At 48.4% G+C, this 19,534-nt stretch overlaps 1 protein-coding gene across 4 annotated transcripts in view; it reads right to left on the bottom strand.

Annotated features, from left to right (window-relative positions):
- Positions 1–19,534, bottom strand: part of cpeb3 (cytoplasmic polyadenylation element binding protein 3) — a 68,867-nt gene that overhangs the window by 25,522 nt on the left and 23,811 nt on the right. For all 4 annotated transcript variants that reach the window (XM_038991758.1, XM_038991762.1, XM_038991760.1 and 1 more), the window contains exons 4-6: positions 6,916–6,972; positions 2,325–2,492; positions 1,200–1,289 (exon numbers count right to left, since the gene is read on the bottom strand). In XM_038991758.1, the coding sequence (XP_038847686.1) occupies positions 1,200–1,289; positions 2,325–2,492; positions 6,916–6,972 (315 nt within the window). The remainder of the gene's footprint in view (positions 1–1,199; positions 1,290–2,324; positions 2,493–6,915; positions 6,973–19,534) is intronic.

Genomic DNA, 19,534 nt, shown 5'->3' with positions numbered 1-19,534 from the left:
AGGATACACACACAGACACACACAAAGAATCACACGTGCAGACACTCACACATCTCCTGCTAAGAACTTTGCCACTAACTCTTTCAACCACTACAACGTGCAGAGTTCAAACCGCATAATTAGGAAGACAGTGTAAACAAGGGATTTCAGCCATTCTCACATGGCATCCATGTTTTCAAAACGTACGTGGCCCAATGCTACATTACAACATCAATACACATGGGTGAGTACAACACGAGGTGGGGGTTTCCTTGTGGCTAACCAAGTTTTCCCTCCCTCCCTTACAAGGAATCCTACGGCCCTCAAGCGTAACTCATTCCCCTAAAAGGATGCTGCATTTTTTCCCCTCCTGAGCTTTGGAATAGAGAGCCGAGGACTATTGAAAATAAAAGTCGATCATCCCAAAAAAACTGGGAAATTGAAAATGCGAGAGGGAAGAAATTGGCAGTTTTCACAGCTGCAGCATATTACCATCGGCCTGAGGAATGTCAGCTATTTCTGCTTTAATAGTTTCCCTAATATGACACAGAGAAGTGTCTGTGTGTGTGATGGGCCAGCGGAGTGATGTGATACATTTACATTTACATTTAAGTCATTTAGCAGACGCTCTTATCCAGAGCGACTTACAAATTGGAAAGTTCATACATATTCATCCTGGTCCCCCCGTGGGGAATGAACCCACAACCCTGGCGCTGCAAGCGCCATGCTCTACCAACTGAGCCACACGGGACCGTGATACACGGGATACAGGCACAGGGCCTGAAAGGAAGGGCCTTCTCCGCTATGGTCACCTGTCCAAATGAAACCGAAGAGGGTGGGGGGCCAGGAGAAAGCCTTTGCACTCTCCAGGTATTAAACAGAAAAACACTGTGCTCTTGGCCCTTCAGGAGCCTGTGGTTCGAGACCAGAGTGGGGCTGTGTGTGTGTGTGTGTGTGTGTGTGTGTGTGTGTGTGTGTGTGTGTGTGTGTGTGTGTGTGTGTGTGTGTGTGTTTCTATCCCTGAGATAGCAGTAGGGCGCCATATTAATAAACAGATGCCTCGAGACACCCTGGAATTCTGGGTAACGTAACCCTTCGCAAGCAACCTTTGCCTTAGCAGCGCAGCATGATCTCCCTGAGACAGTGACTGAACAATAACACCTGTGACTGTGGACTGAGGTCTGTTATTCTACAGACTGGTGTGACGAAACTGGTCTTACCTTTAGGTGGAAAGTAGGACTTGCTCTCGGCTTTGTGGGGCCAATCCACCACCAGGTGTCCATAGCGACGGAAGCTGTTGGTGATCTCATCTACAGAAAAAAGATGAATGAAAACGCAGTCATAAAGCACTTTGCCATGGAAACCGCTTGTCTACAAGCAAGCCGCCAACAACAACAAAAAGGTGTCTACTCTCACTGTATGCTATCAACAAAACCCAGGAAAATAACGTATTTTTGCTTGTTTTCCAAAATGCTGTCCACTAGTCTACTGCATTAAACACGTGTTCACACTCCGGGCCAGACAGTTTCTGTTCTCACTAGGGTCATTGTACTGTGGAAACGCATAAATATTCCAAGAGGTCATGGGCACGCACTGTTCACCAACTCTGTGTGTGTGTTGTGTTCTGTGTGTGTACTAGTATGTGTCTGTATGCGTGTGTGTATACTAGTCTGTGTTTTGTGCAAGTTTTGTGTTCTGTGTGTGTTTGCGCGAGCGCGTGTGTGTGCGTGCGTGTCTCATGAAAGCCACATTGAGGAGTGTCACCATTCCAGATTCCCATAGTCCTAACTACGCAGTCAGGCCCTCTTCACACTTTGTGGGATAACACACTCTCACATCTGCTGCCAGACTGACTGCCAGCTCACTGCCTCAAACCCACAGAACATAAGCAGTCAGTCCACAGTCCCAGAGAACCAGCTTCATGACAGATAGAGGCCTCCTACAGACACAGAACCAGCCCTTTAGCCCACTGAGCCAGAAGGGCTACCAGCATCTGCAGACCCACATCTGGCTGTAGACCCACATCTGGCTGTAGACCCACATCTACATGTGGTCATACACACCCCCTCCCAAAATGGCTGCTGTGCCATTTTTTCCCCTTGCATTACTTGACATAGATCCAGAAAAACTAGCCAGTGCAAAACCCCTACATGCACTAATCTGAGTAACGTGCCATGCAGCTGATGGACGTTCTATGAGGATATATAGTGATTGCACAGTAAAGTGAAGATCTGTTCGTGCGGTCTAGCCAACTTCCATGGTCATTGACATGACAAACACTGACCACAGGGGCAACCCAAAACAGATCTGGGACACAGGCTAGTGCCACTGCCACCCGTCCGCACCTTCATCTATGTCAGGGGGGAGGCCTCCGACGAACACCTTCCTGGAGTAGCGCTCCATCCTCTCTCCGTTTTGACAGCGCGTGGGCGAGTTCAACCCCGGGGTCAGAGAGGGGTCACCGTGCCCGTCGTCCAGGAAACCATCCTCGAACGGAAAGAGTGAAGAGCGACCTGGAAAGAGAGAGGTGGGAGGGGGGAGAAGAGAGAGAGAGAGAGAGAGAGGACAAGCAAGAGTAACAGGCAGAAGAAAGAGGGAAAATAGAAGGGCACAGAACGGAAGAGGAGAAGACAGGGAGGACATGGAGAGAAAGGGAGAGAAACGTGTTATTAAAACCGGTAACAATAGCCTCCTTAGAGAGGAAGGTCAAAGCACCATCATGCTTCTTCATGAGTTCTAAATCTTCAAACCATTGTGGGCCCGCCCCCCTCCTCCACCCTCGAGCCCATCCAGTTCAGTCCAATTACAAACCAACACAGGGCCTTCGTAACCTTCTTACACCAGATGGACCCTGGAGGGTGCAGGAGGGATGCAGGGCATTTGCCACAGCAGTTGATTACCTATTACAAATGTGAGCACATAGAGGACTGTGTACCGACCATAGAGATCATATTATTTTGCTATTTGTTTCTGTTCTAATTCCATGGTACTGACTGAGTGGTGCTGCAGGCAATGTCTAAAGCCTCGGATATGCGTTGGCTACTTTAAATAGAGTTGTATTTACCATGCTAACAGGTACAAGCCTATAGTCTCTTTCTATGTAAGTGCACAATAGTGGTATGTGGCGATGGAGGACTCCCCCTTTATTAGCTGTACTGACTTGAAGATGATAACCGCCCGATTTGCGGATCGCCGAGTCATAAGCTCCGTCTACATGTGGACGAATGTACTGCCAACAGCCAGACTTAAAAAAGTACTACAATTCTTATACACACACACAAAAAATACAAGCATTGCAACACCGTTGCATATGTTACCGGGGTTTCTCGCCGAGTAAAGGTATGAATTAGTTGAACACTCCAAAAATCTGAGAAGAGTATGTCCGCAGTATCCATTTCAGCCATTCAGGACATAAACAGTTTGAGTCACTGTACTTTCTCAATATTTTTATGGTCTAGACTAAAACATTTTGGCCCAAATCCAAATGGACTTGCTCCGGAACTGTCCATAATATATGGAGGGTCTATACTTGAGAATTCATGAATAATCCACAAGCAGCAGCCAATACAGTTGCCTATAGCGATATACAGGAGTAGCACAATGACTCAGAATATTAAAGAGAAAACAAAGTTGCATTAAAGCAAAATGGAGAAAAAAAAAAGTTCACGGTACTAAATGATCCGCCTCTCCTCGACTTAATTAAATGTAATGACGTTAAAACAAAAACACAAAAACAAAAAAAGTGTACAAATGAATAGGATTTCATCCAATCACGGCACAGATGGAGGCAGATTATGTGACATTCCACTAGAACCCGGTAGCCTTGGCGAGAGAGACGCCCGTACGGAGAGAGAGCCAAGCAATTGCGCTCGTGCCTCCCGTTCATTTCGGCAAGCAGAAACAGAGTAGAACTCCACACGTTACCTCTTCTGCGGCCATAGCTCCTGGCTGCTTGTGAACAGCGGAAGAGGGAGGGGGGGAGAAAGAGACAGAGGGGTATGGAAAGGAGAGGGAGAGAGACAGAGACATGGGTTTCGTGGGAAGACAACCAGGCAGAACATCACCAAGACAACAGTGACACCACAGACGCAGACAGCCACACCTAAATCATCAGCGATGGAGGTAGACAAGGAGTCATTATGGGTTGGCTGGCAGTATCCCACAAGAAACCTGCTGCACCTACTGTACCTGAGCCGGGCTAGACTAGACTAGAGGATGATGGGCGAGGTTATAATAGGCCTAACTACTCTGAAATAGTCACCTGCAATAACAAGACCCTATAACCCAGGTTAAAATCTCAGGCAATAAACACGGACTACTACCTAGCTCACGTTTTGCTCTAATTTCTCCCCAGCGTGAATATTCATGAATGTGACCGATATAGCGGCACGCAGAGACATTAGACAGGTGTCGTTAGTCATTACCATGAACTAGTGAAAGATTAGTCTTTATCCAGTGGGGAAATTTCCACTCACAGCTGCCCTGGATGGAACCATGGAGGTGACAGCCTGAGTCTCAGAGTCCAGACAGGAAAAGAGCGAGAGGAGGACTGCCCTACCATGTGATAGGGTTGGCTGGGAGATCACAATCTAGTGAACAGGCCCAAAGGTACAGCAGGCAGCGATAAGACGTTGTGCCCTTTCTCTCCATTTCATTAGTTAGCGTGTGCGTGAGCTCTCACAATAAACCTATGGAGTATTAGCTAGAGCTCAGGAAATACGGTAGCAAAGCACTAACATGAAAAAACTAAACAAATGTGTTGTTTGGTGTGTATGTGTGTGTGTGTGTTTTCACATGTGACATTTCGTAACCTTCTTTAAAAATGCACCCAACAAGCCTGAATAGGAGCCTTGTTGTGCCTGAGAAAAAAAGCCAACGGAAGGCAAACAAGGCAGACGGAGGTATTAAGAGTCTATAACGTTAATGCCAGTAGACAGTGTGGGTGTGTGTGTGTGTGTGTGTGTGTGTGTGGGGGGGGGGGGGGGGGGGGGGTGAGTAATGCATCCCTAAACAGACTTTCTCACAGTCAAATGTCACGGAGAACAAAGTCTTCTCCTAAAAAAAAATATGGGGGTGTCCATTGTGACGGTGCCATTGTGTGACCCCCCCCCCCCCGACCCCCCTCCCTTGCTCTTGACAGAAACACTGCATCCAGACCTCTTCTCTCACTGGGTTTTCATTAAGACTCGGTCTCTTCTCGCCACAGAGCAGAGTTGATCCGACCGATGTTCTCCGCATTATTCTTCCACTGTGTACGGGCCTTGGGAGAGACAAAGGCGCCTAGCAACAAGGGGAAGAAGGTGGAAGAGTGGAACCCACTGATCTAGTGTAGACTAGTAAGTGGTGTTGGGGAACTGTGTCTGTGTCCGTCACCCTGGTGAGGGAGAACAAGACGAGGAGGAGGACGAGAGGGAGGGAATGGCAGGGGTAGGCACAGACTCAAAAATAAGAGTCTCAGAGAGGAGACTTAGAAGGAGGGACGGGGAATATCTCCTGGGGAGGAGCGGTACCGGAAAACGCCTGCTAGCTCCCTGAACTATTCACAGACCTGCCCTCCTTTATCCATAAATCCATGTTGGGTGTCTTACTTCTCATCCTTCATCCTAAGCCAGGAAAGCAGTGGGTAGATGTAGAAATCGTTTGGAGACCCAGTCTCTGTAGTCCGGGCAAAACAATGGCGAGAAATGAAGAGAAGATGAACGTTAACCCGCTTTCTTCACATCTAAAGCCTTGCTGTCTAAACACGGCAGACTACAGCAGCGGGCGCCAACTCTGACAGATGCCAGAGCTCCGTGCAGATCTGAGACTAAGTTAAACCCTCCAGAAGAGCAGTTTAACATTGATTTGAAACGTATTCCCCAAAGGACTGATGATGAAAAGAACAAGTTGTTTTCTCTTCAAGACGGCACAGTGTTGTCAAGCTGTGACAGCAGTAAAACGAGTTACTATGAGCCTTGTTGGATATCTTCTCCCTTTCCATTCATCCTCTTCTCCGCTCTTTTCTTACCGCTTCCCCGCTGGCATCCCCAACCAGGCAAGTTAGGAGAGCCAGGGTTGTGTTCATAAGGCCACACAACACGAAAATGTTTTGTAATGGAAAAGCGTTTAGTTTTTGCCTTAGCCCTACACCTGATTCAAATCACACTGGGTTAGAGGTAGTCCCCTCCCTGTTTCAGTCTGTTTTCTCTCGATTGGTGCCCAATGAACATGACCCAGGAGTCGACTAACACTCCCAGATGTCTTGAGCTGAGCTCCACCAGTCACCATGGACACCCCAGTCCTCTCTCCTGTCAATTAAATTGGCAAGGCTGAAAGAAAGAGCCCTTTGACAACTCACTGTCTAAAAACTGGACAGAGGGAGAAAAATTGATTTTCTGACATTTCTGAAATATGAGGATTTTGTCTCTCTCTCGGAGACGGAAAATTGAAAAACTCTTGCTGACGGCCTCACCTCGAGCCTGTGTGGACCAAACCCTGTGACCTCTTCCACATGGTACGACCCGGACAGGTCGTGTGAGCTGTTCGCCATCTGCTAGGGGGAACGGGGGTGGGGGGTCTAGGCTTACAGACGGTATTTGACAGTGGTTCCTCCCTGCTCTGTGCTGAGAGAGAGGTCCACGCTGGGTTTATGGTGTCAGGGGGTAACACTTGGCAAGGGGTGCGAGGTGGGATTAGCATGGGTGTGGGCATGGGCTCTGTGGTGATCCCCGACCCAACCCTAGCAGCTAGGGCATATCCCGAGTCATCCTGCGTAGGTGCGTTAAGATGACACAACTTCTGAATAGGTCTCTGCCGTACGTTTCCATAAAATAGAGAAGCAACACAATGGCACCACTTAAAAGTGGCCACAATTAAAGCAAAAACACACACACACACCCACAATAACATAGTAACATGTAGGGATACGGATTGTATATGTTTCGAAACGCTACTCACTGTTCAATGGCATGATGTGATCTGCTCCGGGGTGGTGAAAGTTCAGACCCATGCGCCCTGTAGAGAAACAAGAGAATACAGGTTATAACCCGCGTGTGTCGGCCTACATAACGGTGTCTCATACGCAACAAAACACTCACCGCGTTCCGTACCAACACGAAACATGGAAACGCTGACACGAAACCTAGAACTTAGGTGAATGTTCTGAGGGGGACAACATACGTAGCGTACAACGTTACATGCTAAGTACACGCTATGCTGTCGACACAACCTGGTATAAAGACGCCCGCGGGAAATAACGGTAGTACCGTTGAGAGAACAAACCAGGGCAAGCGTGTGCGATAAACAGCATAAAGATTTAGGCTGGGCTACGGGAAACAGTCGTTCAATTATCTCGCTCTCCTGTGTCGCATCTCACACACACACACACACACACACACACACACACACACACACAAACAATGGACACTCCAACGCAAAGAACGTGACAGAGGATGCATTCTGCTCTGGTGACAAGAGTGTGGTGTGGACATGCCCAGACATCCTCCACACCAACCAGGGAAAGGACTTCCTGGTACAAACTGTAGTACGTCTCCCTCCTTCTGGCTCTTTCATACACACACACACACACACACACGGCCAAGCTCATCTCGAGCAGCAAATAGGGAAGGACTGAAGGAAACACAAAAACGTGTCACTCTAGATATTCTGCACTGATTATTATTGGTGTTTGTGGTACACTGACTGTCAAATAAGAAGCCTACACTAGATCCTCAAATTGGGACAGTGATCATGACGACGCTACTTCTGAATATGTTTCCATTTGTTCATTTCCACGAAACAAGAGAAGGAACAAAATGGCACCTGTCAAGGCCACAATAAAAGCACACAGTGCAGGCTGTTTCATAGTGAACCGTTGAGTTATGAGTCACTGTAGCCAAAGACAAATGAGCATCCATTTTACAAGTGACACTTTCGATTCCACAGTCCTTCCTTTCAACGACACTAAACTACTGGCTGGTTTGCAAACACATGAGGAGCAAAACGCTGCCGTGGACAAACGAGAAACAGGGTTCGGGAGTTCATATATTGAAAGAAATGGTCCAGCAAGTCAACCTTGCCTCTAAATTGCAGATATTTCTACATCCATTACCCAACAGAAAACGTGCAACTGACGTGTTGGCACCAACAGGGCAACATGTCTCAACACAGCGCTAGACATCTGCACTTAGTCTCTACAGTATGCCTACAAAGCAAGGGTAATGGCAGGGGCAGACTTCTTGGTTTACCGAGTGGATGTCTATATATAGAGAGAAACCTGAGAGAGACTGGGCAGCCGCGTCGCAAGCTGGAACGGCGCAAACAACATGTCAAAAAGTTTCAAAACTAAGCCGCAAGCAGACAGATAAAAGCATTTCAATAGTTTAGACCAGGGTCGTACACATTAGGGCAGAAAACAGCAAAATGCTTAGAAACGGAAAGCGAAAATGTGCATTTCTTATTGGACAAGAGGTATAGGTTGAGGTATAGTCCCTTTCGGTTTCAGTCCGTATTCTTCCGTTTGGTGCTTAATGAATATGGCCCAGTCCTCCTCCTAGGCTGGAAACCACAGTGAAACTTGTAGTGATCTCTGGGTGAAAACAAGAGGAGGGGGAGGAGCCAGTGCAGCCACCCCATCCAACAGATCAGAGCAGATGTGGATTTCCTCACAGTTCTCAACGAGTCATAATCCAGCATGAGAACAGAGGGGCTTATATGGCAATCCTTTGCATCGTCAATCCTGTAAAAGAGCGAGTGTGTGCACGCACACACACACACACACACACACACAGTCAATTTTCACCCCTCTCTCTCCCCTAATACTATTTCTAACTGAATGAGGGCATGGTTCAGCTATCTTGAGTGAAGAAATCTTATTGGGTGTGCCAGCATCCCCCGTATTGTGACACGTCTGAGCGAGCATGTCGTGCTACTTGTCAAAAAGGATGTCAAAATAATATTCTAATCGATATAGTCAGACTCAGTAGGCCAGAGGACATGGCCACATTCTTTTCTCCAAAACGGTAAACCATGTCAGATGGAAGATAGCGACTTGGTATAATAACATCCCTGACTCGTACTCTAGAATAAAAATGTGTGGTTTGAACTGTGGCGAGACACTCAATAGGAACCCCAACGTGCTGTGTCTTCAGGTACAACATTATGGATTTGCAAACCTTTTTACAATGTACAGTACAACTCACAAATGTTCACAGCATTGCTGGAGTGTTCGGTCGATGCCAACACGGAATATATCCAGCCCCCTAGCTCTAGGTGCACTGGGAGGAGAGCGATGTGATGCCTCTATTTTGCCTCTTAAATAGCTGGGGTCCATGGTGGTCCTACCTAAACCAGGGTTGTATTCATTAGGGAACACTGTAGCAAAATGTTTCGTAACGGCAGGAGAAAATGACAGTTTCTTATTGGACACGTTCAGGTACTCCATCCCCGTTTGTTATCTTCCGTTTGGTGCCTAATAAATACTTCCCAGGCATTCTAGTGGTGACAAAATGGACAGTTGCTCCCAAAAGCCCTAAAATAGCTCTGGGCCTGTGCCATCTGCTTCCCCAGTTCAGTAGCATGGCCTCAGGGCGCTGGGCTGGTGACATTTCCTCACCGAGGGCTTGGGCGGGGGGGGGGGGGGGGGGGGGGGGGGTTTGTGATCAGTCAGTGGGCGGGGGGGTTCTGGAAATGCATGTCATTCACTTCCTTCAGAACAAAGCCAGTAAGTCCCCAGTCCCGGTACTTCTGATGAACAATGACCTTATTGGGTTACGACTACATAACATTGGGCTGAGGAGTACTGGTTAGAGCAGCGTTTCTTAATCCTGGTCCTGGGGAACCAAAGGCGGTGCATGTTTAGTGTTTGCCATGGCACGACACAGCCAATTCAAATGATCAACTCATCATCAAGCTTGGACGATTTGAATCAGGTTTAGCACGAAGGCAATGACTAAAATGTGCAACCCTTTGGGTCCCCAGGATCAGGATTAAGAAACACTGTGTTGGAGCACTGGACTGGAGAAATATAGTACAGCTGCTGTACACTACTGGTGAACTGGACAGAGTAATAGACTAGCGTATTCATCTCTCCAAACCAGCTCTGATGTTTATGCAGAAACTTCCCCAGACTAGCTCTTAGGAAAGGCGTGTTTGGTTGAGCCTAAATGGACTGGTTTTCATTGGGCTGCATTTAGAGAAGCATTGCACAGCATATTAGGCTCCTAAAGGGTTAACCCTCCTCTAGATTCCACGAGGTGCTCGTCAGCCATTGCTTCACACCTGGAATTCTCTCCGACTCTGCCTCACGCCACGTTTTTCAACCTCTGTTCCACATTAAAGAACATATGAAAGCTCCCCAATAACTGCCGTTGGAAAAAGCCAGAGCAGCAGTTACGGGGAGGACTGGCAAGTCAACGGGGAGGTGTGGAAATGTGAACCCGGCCGGCAAAAACACCTCGAGACTAGAGGATGAGGTCTCACACTCGGGCTACTGGCGATGAGAAGCGACTCCCCTACTGTCTGAACACCGCAAAGGACAAAAGTCAGTTTTATTTACCCGAGACGTTGCGGAAATGAAAGAGACATCTTTCTCTACAAAACCTAATCAAGAATACACTCAAAAGATAGGCCAACAGAATAAGACTATAAGACTGTTTTTCATCAAAGCTCATCTCATCAACTACTGCTGGTAGAGGCTGGATGGACAAAAGCTTAACTAAGCTAATGGCGCTAGCTGGTGTGTGTGTGTGTGTCTAACCTTTACTACCGCCAACAAAGCTTAGAAAGTACTCTTACCTCATCTCCCGACAATGACTGTTTAAAGTGCAGAATCGCCTTGGTGTCGGCAAATGTTTTATTTTATTTAACTAGAAAAGTCAGTTCAGAACAAATTCTAATTTACAATGACAGCACCTTCAAATGATTGACGGTGCACATTTGAGTTAGCCCAGAAAAATGACGGCTAAGTCAAGCTCAGGTTATCGGTCAGCCTGGCCAAAAGGGCCTGATTGTCTGGGTGACCTTTCAACGTCCTTTTTACCTCAAGGTCAGGCTGCTGTGACATCTCTCTGACCCAAATGAAACAGCCCTCACTGCCCTTTCCCCCTTTCATTATCTTACCCCATCTGTTAACTCTGAAGTTGTAGCTTCCCTCCTGATAAAACCTTACTCTCGACTCCCATATTGACCTATAAAAATACACAAACACCATTTTGCTCAGTGGAGCTGTACTCAACCGCTCTGTTATTGGTTTGGTGATGTCACCAGGCAGGCCAAAACTCAATCCAACAAAAACAGGCTGAAATATACACTAAAAATGGCATTATCATCATTTCAAAGTATCATTCCAACCTCCGTGTAGAAATATATATACATATATATAAGAAATATAAAACACAGGAAAATCACGTTCTTGACGGCACTGGGCCTTTGAACCAGTCGAGATGAGTATTTACAGTTAGAAGTCTAGTGGAAAGCCTTCCCAGAAGAGTGGAGGCTGTTTAAGCAGTAAAGGGGGGACCAACTCCATTAATACCCATGATTCTGGAATGAGACGTTCGACGAGCAGGTGTCCACCTACTTTTGGTCGTGTAGTGTATGTTTAAGCATACATGACTGTTGGGAGTGTTGTTGCCGTACCTTTCGCAGCAGACGTCTTGACCACACTCTGGCTGTTGTCCAGACAGCGGTAGCGCTGGAAGATAAAGAACGATCGATATTGATCTTTTTAGGGCCGATGCCGATACCGATTTTTGGGGGTCAAGGAGGCGGATGGCCGATATTTTAGGCCATTGCTCAATATCAATACATTTGCAAATTTGGATGAGAAGATGTCCTAGAGACAGACATGCTTACATCCATTTTAAAATCAAACTATAAAATGTGACTTTGTCTTTACCAATCTAACCACATAACAGAATGGTAATACTTTATTTGAATGGTAAATCTCTTGATGAACTGGGTAAATTAAGACGGCTTAGGCCTATTCAGGTGAATGTACATTCAATAGGAGTGTGGGCATGCATTGATTATTTTTAGCTTGTTTTGGCTAAATCAGTGGAGTCCACAGATGACAAACAAACCGTTTGCGGACTTCTAGTAGCCTACTGATCAACAACATTTGCATAGAAGCAGAGGCCGCATGTTTCTACACACGGACGAAATTCACGTTTATTCAAAACATCGCTAAACAAAAATGCTAAAACGCACAACAGCCCATTTCGAAAAGCTCAAGTGCAAAAACAAAGCGACAATGGAATCTGTTTGTAGCTGAGGCATACAGTCACATTAGTAAGATCATGTGAGGCAGACCAGCTGAGCTGTGTGTGTGTGTGTGTGTGTGTGTGTGTGTGTGTGTGTGTGTGTGTGTGTGTGTGTGTGTGTGTGTGTGTGTGTGTGTGTGTGTGTTCAGCGTACTGACATGAGTGCTTTGAATAGTGCCTGATTTGCATGTGGCAGTACACACACACACGTCTACGGAGAAGTTCATCCCATGTCAGAGTGACCAGAATATGTGGTTGTGTGTGAGAAGGACTGTGTGCGCCATAGCCACAGCTTGGTGGCTTGCAGTGGTGTCTGTTGTCAGGCTCAGACTGCTGGTGTTTTTCCAGGCCGACGGGAGGAACTGTGGCGCAGGGGAAAGCCTAACTCTTGCCTCTCCACACGTGCGCTAAGCTGACCCAATTTCGGGCCTCACTTCATGCGCACCAGTGTGGAGCAAAAATTAAAAAGGACCCGTTTGATCGCGATATCCCAGCCCGCCTCCCCTCCCTTTGAAAGCAGAGTGTAAATTCCCCATGCATGCCATTCCGATCTGATTAATCAGCATTCGGGAGTTAAAGAGGATCACAAGAATGGAGTGGCAGTCAGTCCCCCCCCCCCCATTCCCTCTCTCTGGGCCGACTCCTCTTCAAGACACTCAGAGTCAATGCTATAGAGCAGGGGTCGGGAACCTATGGCTCCCGAGCCAGGTGTGGCTCTTTTGATGATTGCATCTGGCTCGCAGATAAAACAAAATATTCTCAATTTAAATTTTTTTTTTTTTTTTCCCCCTTTTCTCCCCAATTTTCGTGGTATCCAATCGCTAGTAATTACTATCTTGTCTCATCGCTACAACTCCCGTACGGGCTCGGGAGAGACGAAGGTCGAAAGCCATGCGTCCTCCGAAGCACAACCCAACCAAGCCGCACTGCTTCTTAACACAGCGCGCCTCCAACCCGGAAGCCAGCCGCACCAATGTGTCGGAGGAAACACCGTGCACCCGCCACACTCGGTTAGCGCGCACTGCGCCCGGCCCGCCACAGGAGTCGCTGGAGCGCGATGAGACAAGGATATCCCTACCGGCCAAACCCTCCCTAACCCGGACGACGCTAAGCCAATTGTGCGTCGCCCCACGGACCTCCCGGTCGCGGCCGGCTGCGACAGAGCCTGGGCGCGAACCCAGAGACTCTGGTGGCGCAGCTAGCACTGCGATGCAGTGCTCTAGACCACTGTGCCACCCGGGAGGCCTATTCTCACTTGTTTTAATCCATCCATCGATTTTTCACTGCTCATGTCCTGTTCAGGGCTGCAGGAGCAATTGTCCATTATTTTAATTAAATGATACTGGCCTACGTTGGCCGTTGCTAGGTAAAACAGGTAAACGCCTCCTTTTGAATCAGTCTGCTCGGTCATTAGCTCAAAGCTAACCCTTCGACGAAGAAGATGGCGAAAAGAAAAAAAGATGACGAGTATCGTACATTTCAGGACGAATGGACCGAAGAATTCGCCTTTGTGGAGAGAGCAGGTTCTGCGGTGTGTCTAATTTGCAATGACAAAATTACATCGATGAAACGGTCGAATGTAAAGCGGCACTTCGACACGCGCCATGCTACCTTTGCATCAAAATACCCTGCGGGAGACAGCAGAAAGAAAGCGTGCCAAGAGCTACTGAGCAGGGTGCAAGCTAGCCAGCAGCAACTCCGCGTATGGACCCGGCAAGGTGACTATAATTCCGCTAGCTTTGCTGGATCTTTAGCAATAGTGAGGAACGGAAAACCATTCACAGATGGCGAGTATGCTAAAACGTTCATGCTGGATGTAGCCAATGAACTTTTTGATGATCTTCCGAACAAAGACAAGATAATTAAACGGATACAAGACATGCCTCTGTCGGCAAGAACTGTTCATGATCGTACCATCGTGATGGCAAACAAAGTGGAGGAAACGCAAGTGAAGGACATAAATGCAGCGCCGTTCTTTTCCCTGGCTTTGGATGAGTCAACAGACGTGAGCCATTTGTCGCAGTTCAGCGTGATTGCAAGATATGCTGTTGGTGACACACTGCGCGAAGAAAGTCTTGCAGTTCTGCCATTAAAAGGGTCCACAAGAGGTGAGGATTTATTTAAGTCTTTCATGGAGTTTGCTCAAGAAAAAAATCTACCTATGGATAAACTTCTCTCTGTGTGTACTGATGGTGCTCCGTGTATGGTGGGGAATAAAAAAGGATTTGTGGCGCTTCTCCGTGAACATGAAAATAGACCCATCCTAAGTTTCCATTGCATTCTACACCAGGAGGCACTTTGTGCTCAGATGTGTGACAGGCAGTTTGGGGAAGTGATGTCGCTGGTCATTCGTGTGATCAACTTTATTGTTGCTCGAGCCTTAAATGATCGCCAGTTTAAAACACTGCTGGATGAAGTTGGAAATAACTATCCTGGTCTGCTTTTGCACAGCAATGTGCGTTGGTTGTCAAGAAGGAAGGTGCTTAGCCGTTTTGCGGCTTGCCTGAAAGAAATCCGGACTTTCCTTGAAATGAAAGGCATCGAGCATCCTGAGCTAGCCGAAACTGAGTGGCTCCTCAAGTTTTACTATCTCGTAGATATGACTGAACATCTGAACCAGCTCAACGTGAAAATGCAAGGCATTGGAAATACAGTGTTATCCTTTCAACAAGCTGTGTTTGCTTTTGAAAACAAGCTAGAACTTTTCATCATGGATCTTGAAACAGGTCGTTTACTACATTTTGAAAAACTGAGCCAATTTAAAGATGCATGCACAGCAAGTGAGCCTATTCAAAACTTTGATCTCCACCAGCTAGCTCGCTGCACATCCAGTCTCCTACAGTCCTTCAAAGCACGCTTTGGAGAATTTCGTGAGCACACTCGTCTTTTTAAGTTCATCACCCTTCCAAACGAGTGTTCACTGAACACAGCCGACCTGAGTTACATTCCTGGTGTCTCCGTCAGAGATTTTGAAGCAGAAGTGGCTGACCTGAAGGCCTCAGACATGTGGGTGAATAAGTTCAAGTCACTGAATGAAGATTTGGAAAGAATCACACGACAGAAAGCGGAGTTGGCGAGCAAGCACATGTGGACAGAAATGAAAAAACTTCAACCCGAAGACCAGCTGATTCTCAAAACTTGGAACGCGCTTCCTGTCACATACCACACACTGCAGCGTGTGAGTATTGCTGTATTGACCATGTTTGGATCTACGTATGCATGTGAGCAGTCATTCTCACATCTTAAAAACATCAAGTCCAACCTACGATCACGTTTAACGGATGAAAGCCTCAACGCTTGCATGAAGCTTAACCTCACCAAGTACCAACCAGACTACAAAGACATCAGCAAATCCATGCAGCACCAGAAGTCGCATTAATGGTGAGTATTATAACAACATTATTTAAGAATAAATTCAGAGGCTTATTATACTGACATTTAGTTGAATTCACTTTTAAAATATATTATATGGCTCTCACTGAAATAAATTTCAAATTTTTTTGCTTTCATGGCTCTCTTAGTCAAAAAGGTTCCCGACCCCTGCTATAGAGTCTCGCCCTTCTCACCATCATAGTCAGGGAGAGAGGGGTTCACATTCACACCCTCTGTGCAACCCCCCCCCCCCCCCCCTCCCATTCTCATAATCACCCAGCCTCCTCTCTCATTCTCACACATGATTGGAATCCCAAACACTCTCGGGGTACAAAATGCTAGGTATGAGATAAAAGTCTTTGAAAGCACACTATTATCGCCGGCATGATAGTTTAGATTGGGGGGGTGAGTTTATTTACATTGTCAACGAGAATAGCACAATTCTTCCTCACTTTGAAATAACAACAAAGGGAAAGGATACGTGCAAGTGACAGACGTCGGTGGCTGTCCTTCAGCCTGGTCCCAGATCAGTTTGTGCCATCTTGCTAACTTCTCTGATCAGTGTCAATGACCGTTGGCAAGACAGCATAAAAAGATCGGGGACCAAGCTAGCTGTCCTGTGCCTTGCTGTATTAGACTAGCGCTATGGGCAGCCTCAGCCAATGGAGCCAAAGGAGGGGGACACCAACAGGGAAGACCTGCTCTGTGACAGGGCTAGCTGCAGCACGCCTCTCTGAAGGCAGGCCCACGCTGTTGACACGAGGACTGGGAGTAAACAGTGATGGGGCATGAATGTTGAACTATCTGGCTGGGACTCAGCCTTCCACTCGCTCTCTCTCTCTCTCCAGTCTCCCTCTTTCTCTTTCTCTCCAGTCTCCCTCTCTCCAGTCTTCCTCTCTCCAGTCTCACTCTCTCTCTCTCTCTCGCTCCAGTCTCACTCTCTCTCTCTCTCTCGCTCCAGTCTCTCTCGCTCCAGTCTCACTCACTCTCTCCCTCGCTCCAGTCTCCCTCGCTCTCTCGCTCCAGTCTCCCTCGCTCTCTCGCTCCAGTCTCCCTCGCTCTCTCGCTCCAGTCTCCCTCGCTCTCTCGCTCCAGTCTCCCTCGCTCTAGTCTCCCTCGCTCTCTCGCTCCAGTCTCCCTCGCTCTAGTCTCCCTCGCTCTCTCGCTCCAGTCTCCCTCGCTCTAGTCTCCCTCGCTCTAGTCTCCCTCGCTCTCTCGCTCCAGTCTCCCTCTCCAGTCTCCCTCGTCTCCCTCTCCAGTCTCCCTCTCTCCAGTCTCCCTCTCTCCAGTCTCCCTCTCTCCAGTCTCCCTCGTGTCCCTCTCTCCAGTTTCTCTCAAGTCTACCTCCCTCCCTCTCTCTCTCAAGTCTACCTCCCTCCCTCTCTCTCTCAAGTCTACCTCCCTCCCTCTCAAGTCTACCTCCCTCCCTCTCAAGTCTACCTCCCTCCCTCTCTCTCTCAAGTCTACCTCCCTCCCTCTCTCTCTCAAGTCTACCTCCCTCCCTCTCTCTCTCAAGTCTACCTCCCTCCCTCTCTCTCTCAAGTCTACCTCCCTCCCTCTCTCTCTCAAGTCTACCTCCCTCCCTCTCTCTCTCAAGTCTACCTCCCTCCCTCTCTCTCTCAAGTCTACCTCCCTCCCTCTCTCTCTCAAGTCTACCTCCCTCCCTCTCTCTCTCAAGTCTACCTCCCTCCCTCTCTCTCTCAAGTCTACCTCCCTCCCTCTCTCCAGTCTACCTCCCTCCCTCTCTCTCTCAAGTCTACCTCCCTCCCTCTCTCTCTCAAGTCTACCTCCCTCCCTCTCTCTCTCAAGTCTACCTCCCTCCCTCTCTCTCTCTCCAGTCTACCTCCCTCCCTCTCTCTCTCTCCAGTCTACCTCCCTCCCTCTCTCTCTCTCCACTCTCCCTCCCTCCCTCTCTCTCTCTCCAGTCTACCTCCCTCCCTCTCTCTCTCTCCAGTCTACCTCCCTCCCTCTCTCTCTCTCCAGTCTACCTCCCTCCCTCTCTCTCTCTCCAGTCTACCTCCCTCCCTCTCTCTCTCTCCAGTCTACCTCCCTCCCTCTCTCTCTCTCCAGTCTACCTCCCTCCCTCTCTCTCTCCAGTCTACCTCCCTCCCTCTCTCTCTCCAGTCTACCTCCCTCCCTCTCTCTCTCCAGTCTACCTCCCTCCCTCTCTCTCTCCAGTCTACCTCCCTCCCTCTCTCCAGTCTACCTCCCTCCCTCTCTCCAGTCTACCTCCCTCCCTCTCTCCAGTCTCCCTCCCTCCCTCTCTCCAGTCTACCTCCCTCCCTCTCTCCAGTCTACCTCCCTCCCTCTCTCCAGTCTACCTCCCTCCCTCTCTCCAGTCTACCTCCCTCCCTCTCCAGTCTACCTCCCTCCCTCTCTCCAGTCTACCTCTCTCTCTCCAGTCTACCTCTCTCTCTCCAGTCTACCTCTCTCTCTCCAGTCTCCCCCTCTCTCCAGTCTCCCCCTCGCTCCCCCTCTCTCCAGTCTCCCCCTCGCTCCCCCTCTCTCCAGTCTCCCCCTCGCTCCCCCTCTCCAGTCTCCCCCTCGCTCCCCCTCTCCAGTCTCCCCCTCTCCAGTCTCCCCCTCTCCAGTCTCCCCCTCGCTCCCTCTCTCCAGTCTGTCCAGTCTCTCCCTCGCTCCCTCTCTCCAGTCTGTCCAGTCTCCCCCTCGCTCCCTCTCTCCAGTCTGTCCAGTCTCTCCCTCCAGTCTGTCCCTCCAGTCTCTCCCTCCAGTCTCTCCCTCCAGTCTCTCCCTCCAGTCTCCCCCGCGCTCTCTCCAGTCTCCCCCGCGCTCTCTCCAGTCTCCCCCGCGCTCTCTCCAGTCTCCCTGTGTCCCCAAGCTGATTTACAACAACAAGGGAACATTTGCAGGAGATTCTGGTCTCCCCGTCCCCTTCTCTAGTTCCAGTGAAGTCGGGCCGGGAACGAGATGACCTTTGAGGCGATGAAACAATGCTCTCTCGACACAATATTGAAAAAACAGAATCTATGCATGAGAACGCAGCAGGCAGCTACTCATAATACAACCCCCCCCCCCCCCCCCACACACACACACACACCTCCCGAACATTTCCACTGTCAGGCAGGCTAAGAAAACAACACTGAACATGAGTCAGTTTTCATAATAGGCAGGTGACCTACCCTGACAAAATGATCTCAAGGACATACATGTGGTGCTGAAAGAATTTGGGGGAGAGTATCCACTCCAAAACAACATGTTGCTTTTGACAGTAAACTCTCTTTCCTCCTTGGACAACGATAGACCAAGGGCTACCTTCATATTTCCCTGAAATAAGTCATTTGAGCCATTTGCTTTGATTTTCTGTTACTTTGTATCAAATAATCACTCACGCCTTTGGAGTGGCATTTTTCGCTCATGTTCCCAGCAATCCAACAGACACATTTCAACCCATTTGTTTGATGCGACGGGGTCCATACTTGCTTACTCTTGCTCAAACCTAAAACATTCTCTCTAAAATGCTACATATTAGCTTTTCCCGTGAGATAACCTGGCACACTTAGCCCTATAGCACCATGACCTGCGCATGACCATCTCCTAGTGTTGTCACGATACCAACATTTTTACTAATGATACCATACCAGGCCAAGTATCAACATAACGAGTAGGGCCGCGATACCACAGGTCGGTATTGCGTTAACACCCCCCCCCCCCCCCCCCCGAAGCCTGTACCCGTTTTCTAAACGTTATGCGCACGTGCTGGACAAAAAACAACAACCTTGAACTGATATTCACACTTCTACACAACGGAAGACATACTGAATTTAACTTCACACTGTTCACTATAATAGAACACTGCATAGAATGCCTGATCTTCTCATATTCGCAAAGGCCTACCTGTAATTTGGCTGGAGGAATTGGCGGGAAGGAACGCATAATGATCTGAATGTCATTGTGGCAGTAAGGGGGAAACACCACATGAAAGG

Source organism: Salvelinus namaycush, chromosome 4, assembly GCF_016432855.1.
Source record: "Salvelinus namaycush isolate Seneca chromosome 4, SaNama_1.0, whole genome shotgun sequence".
NCBI lineage: Eukaryota > Metazoa > Chordata > Actinopteri > Salmoniformes > Salmonidae > Salvelinus > Salvelinus namaycush.
This window is presented reverse-complemented; position numbering and strand designations above follow the sequence as displayed.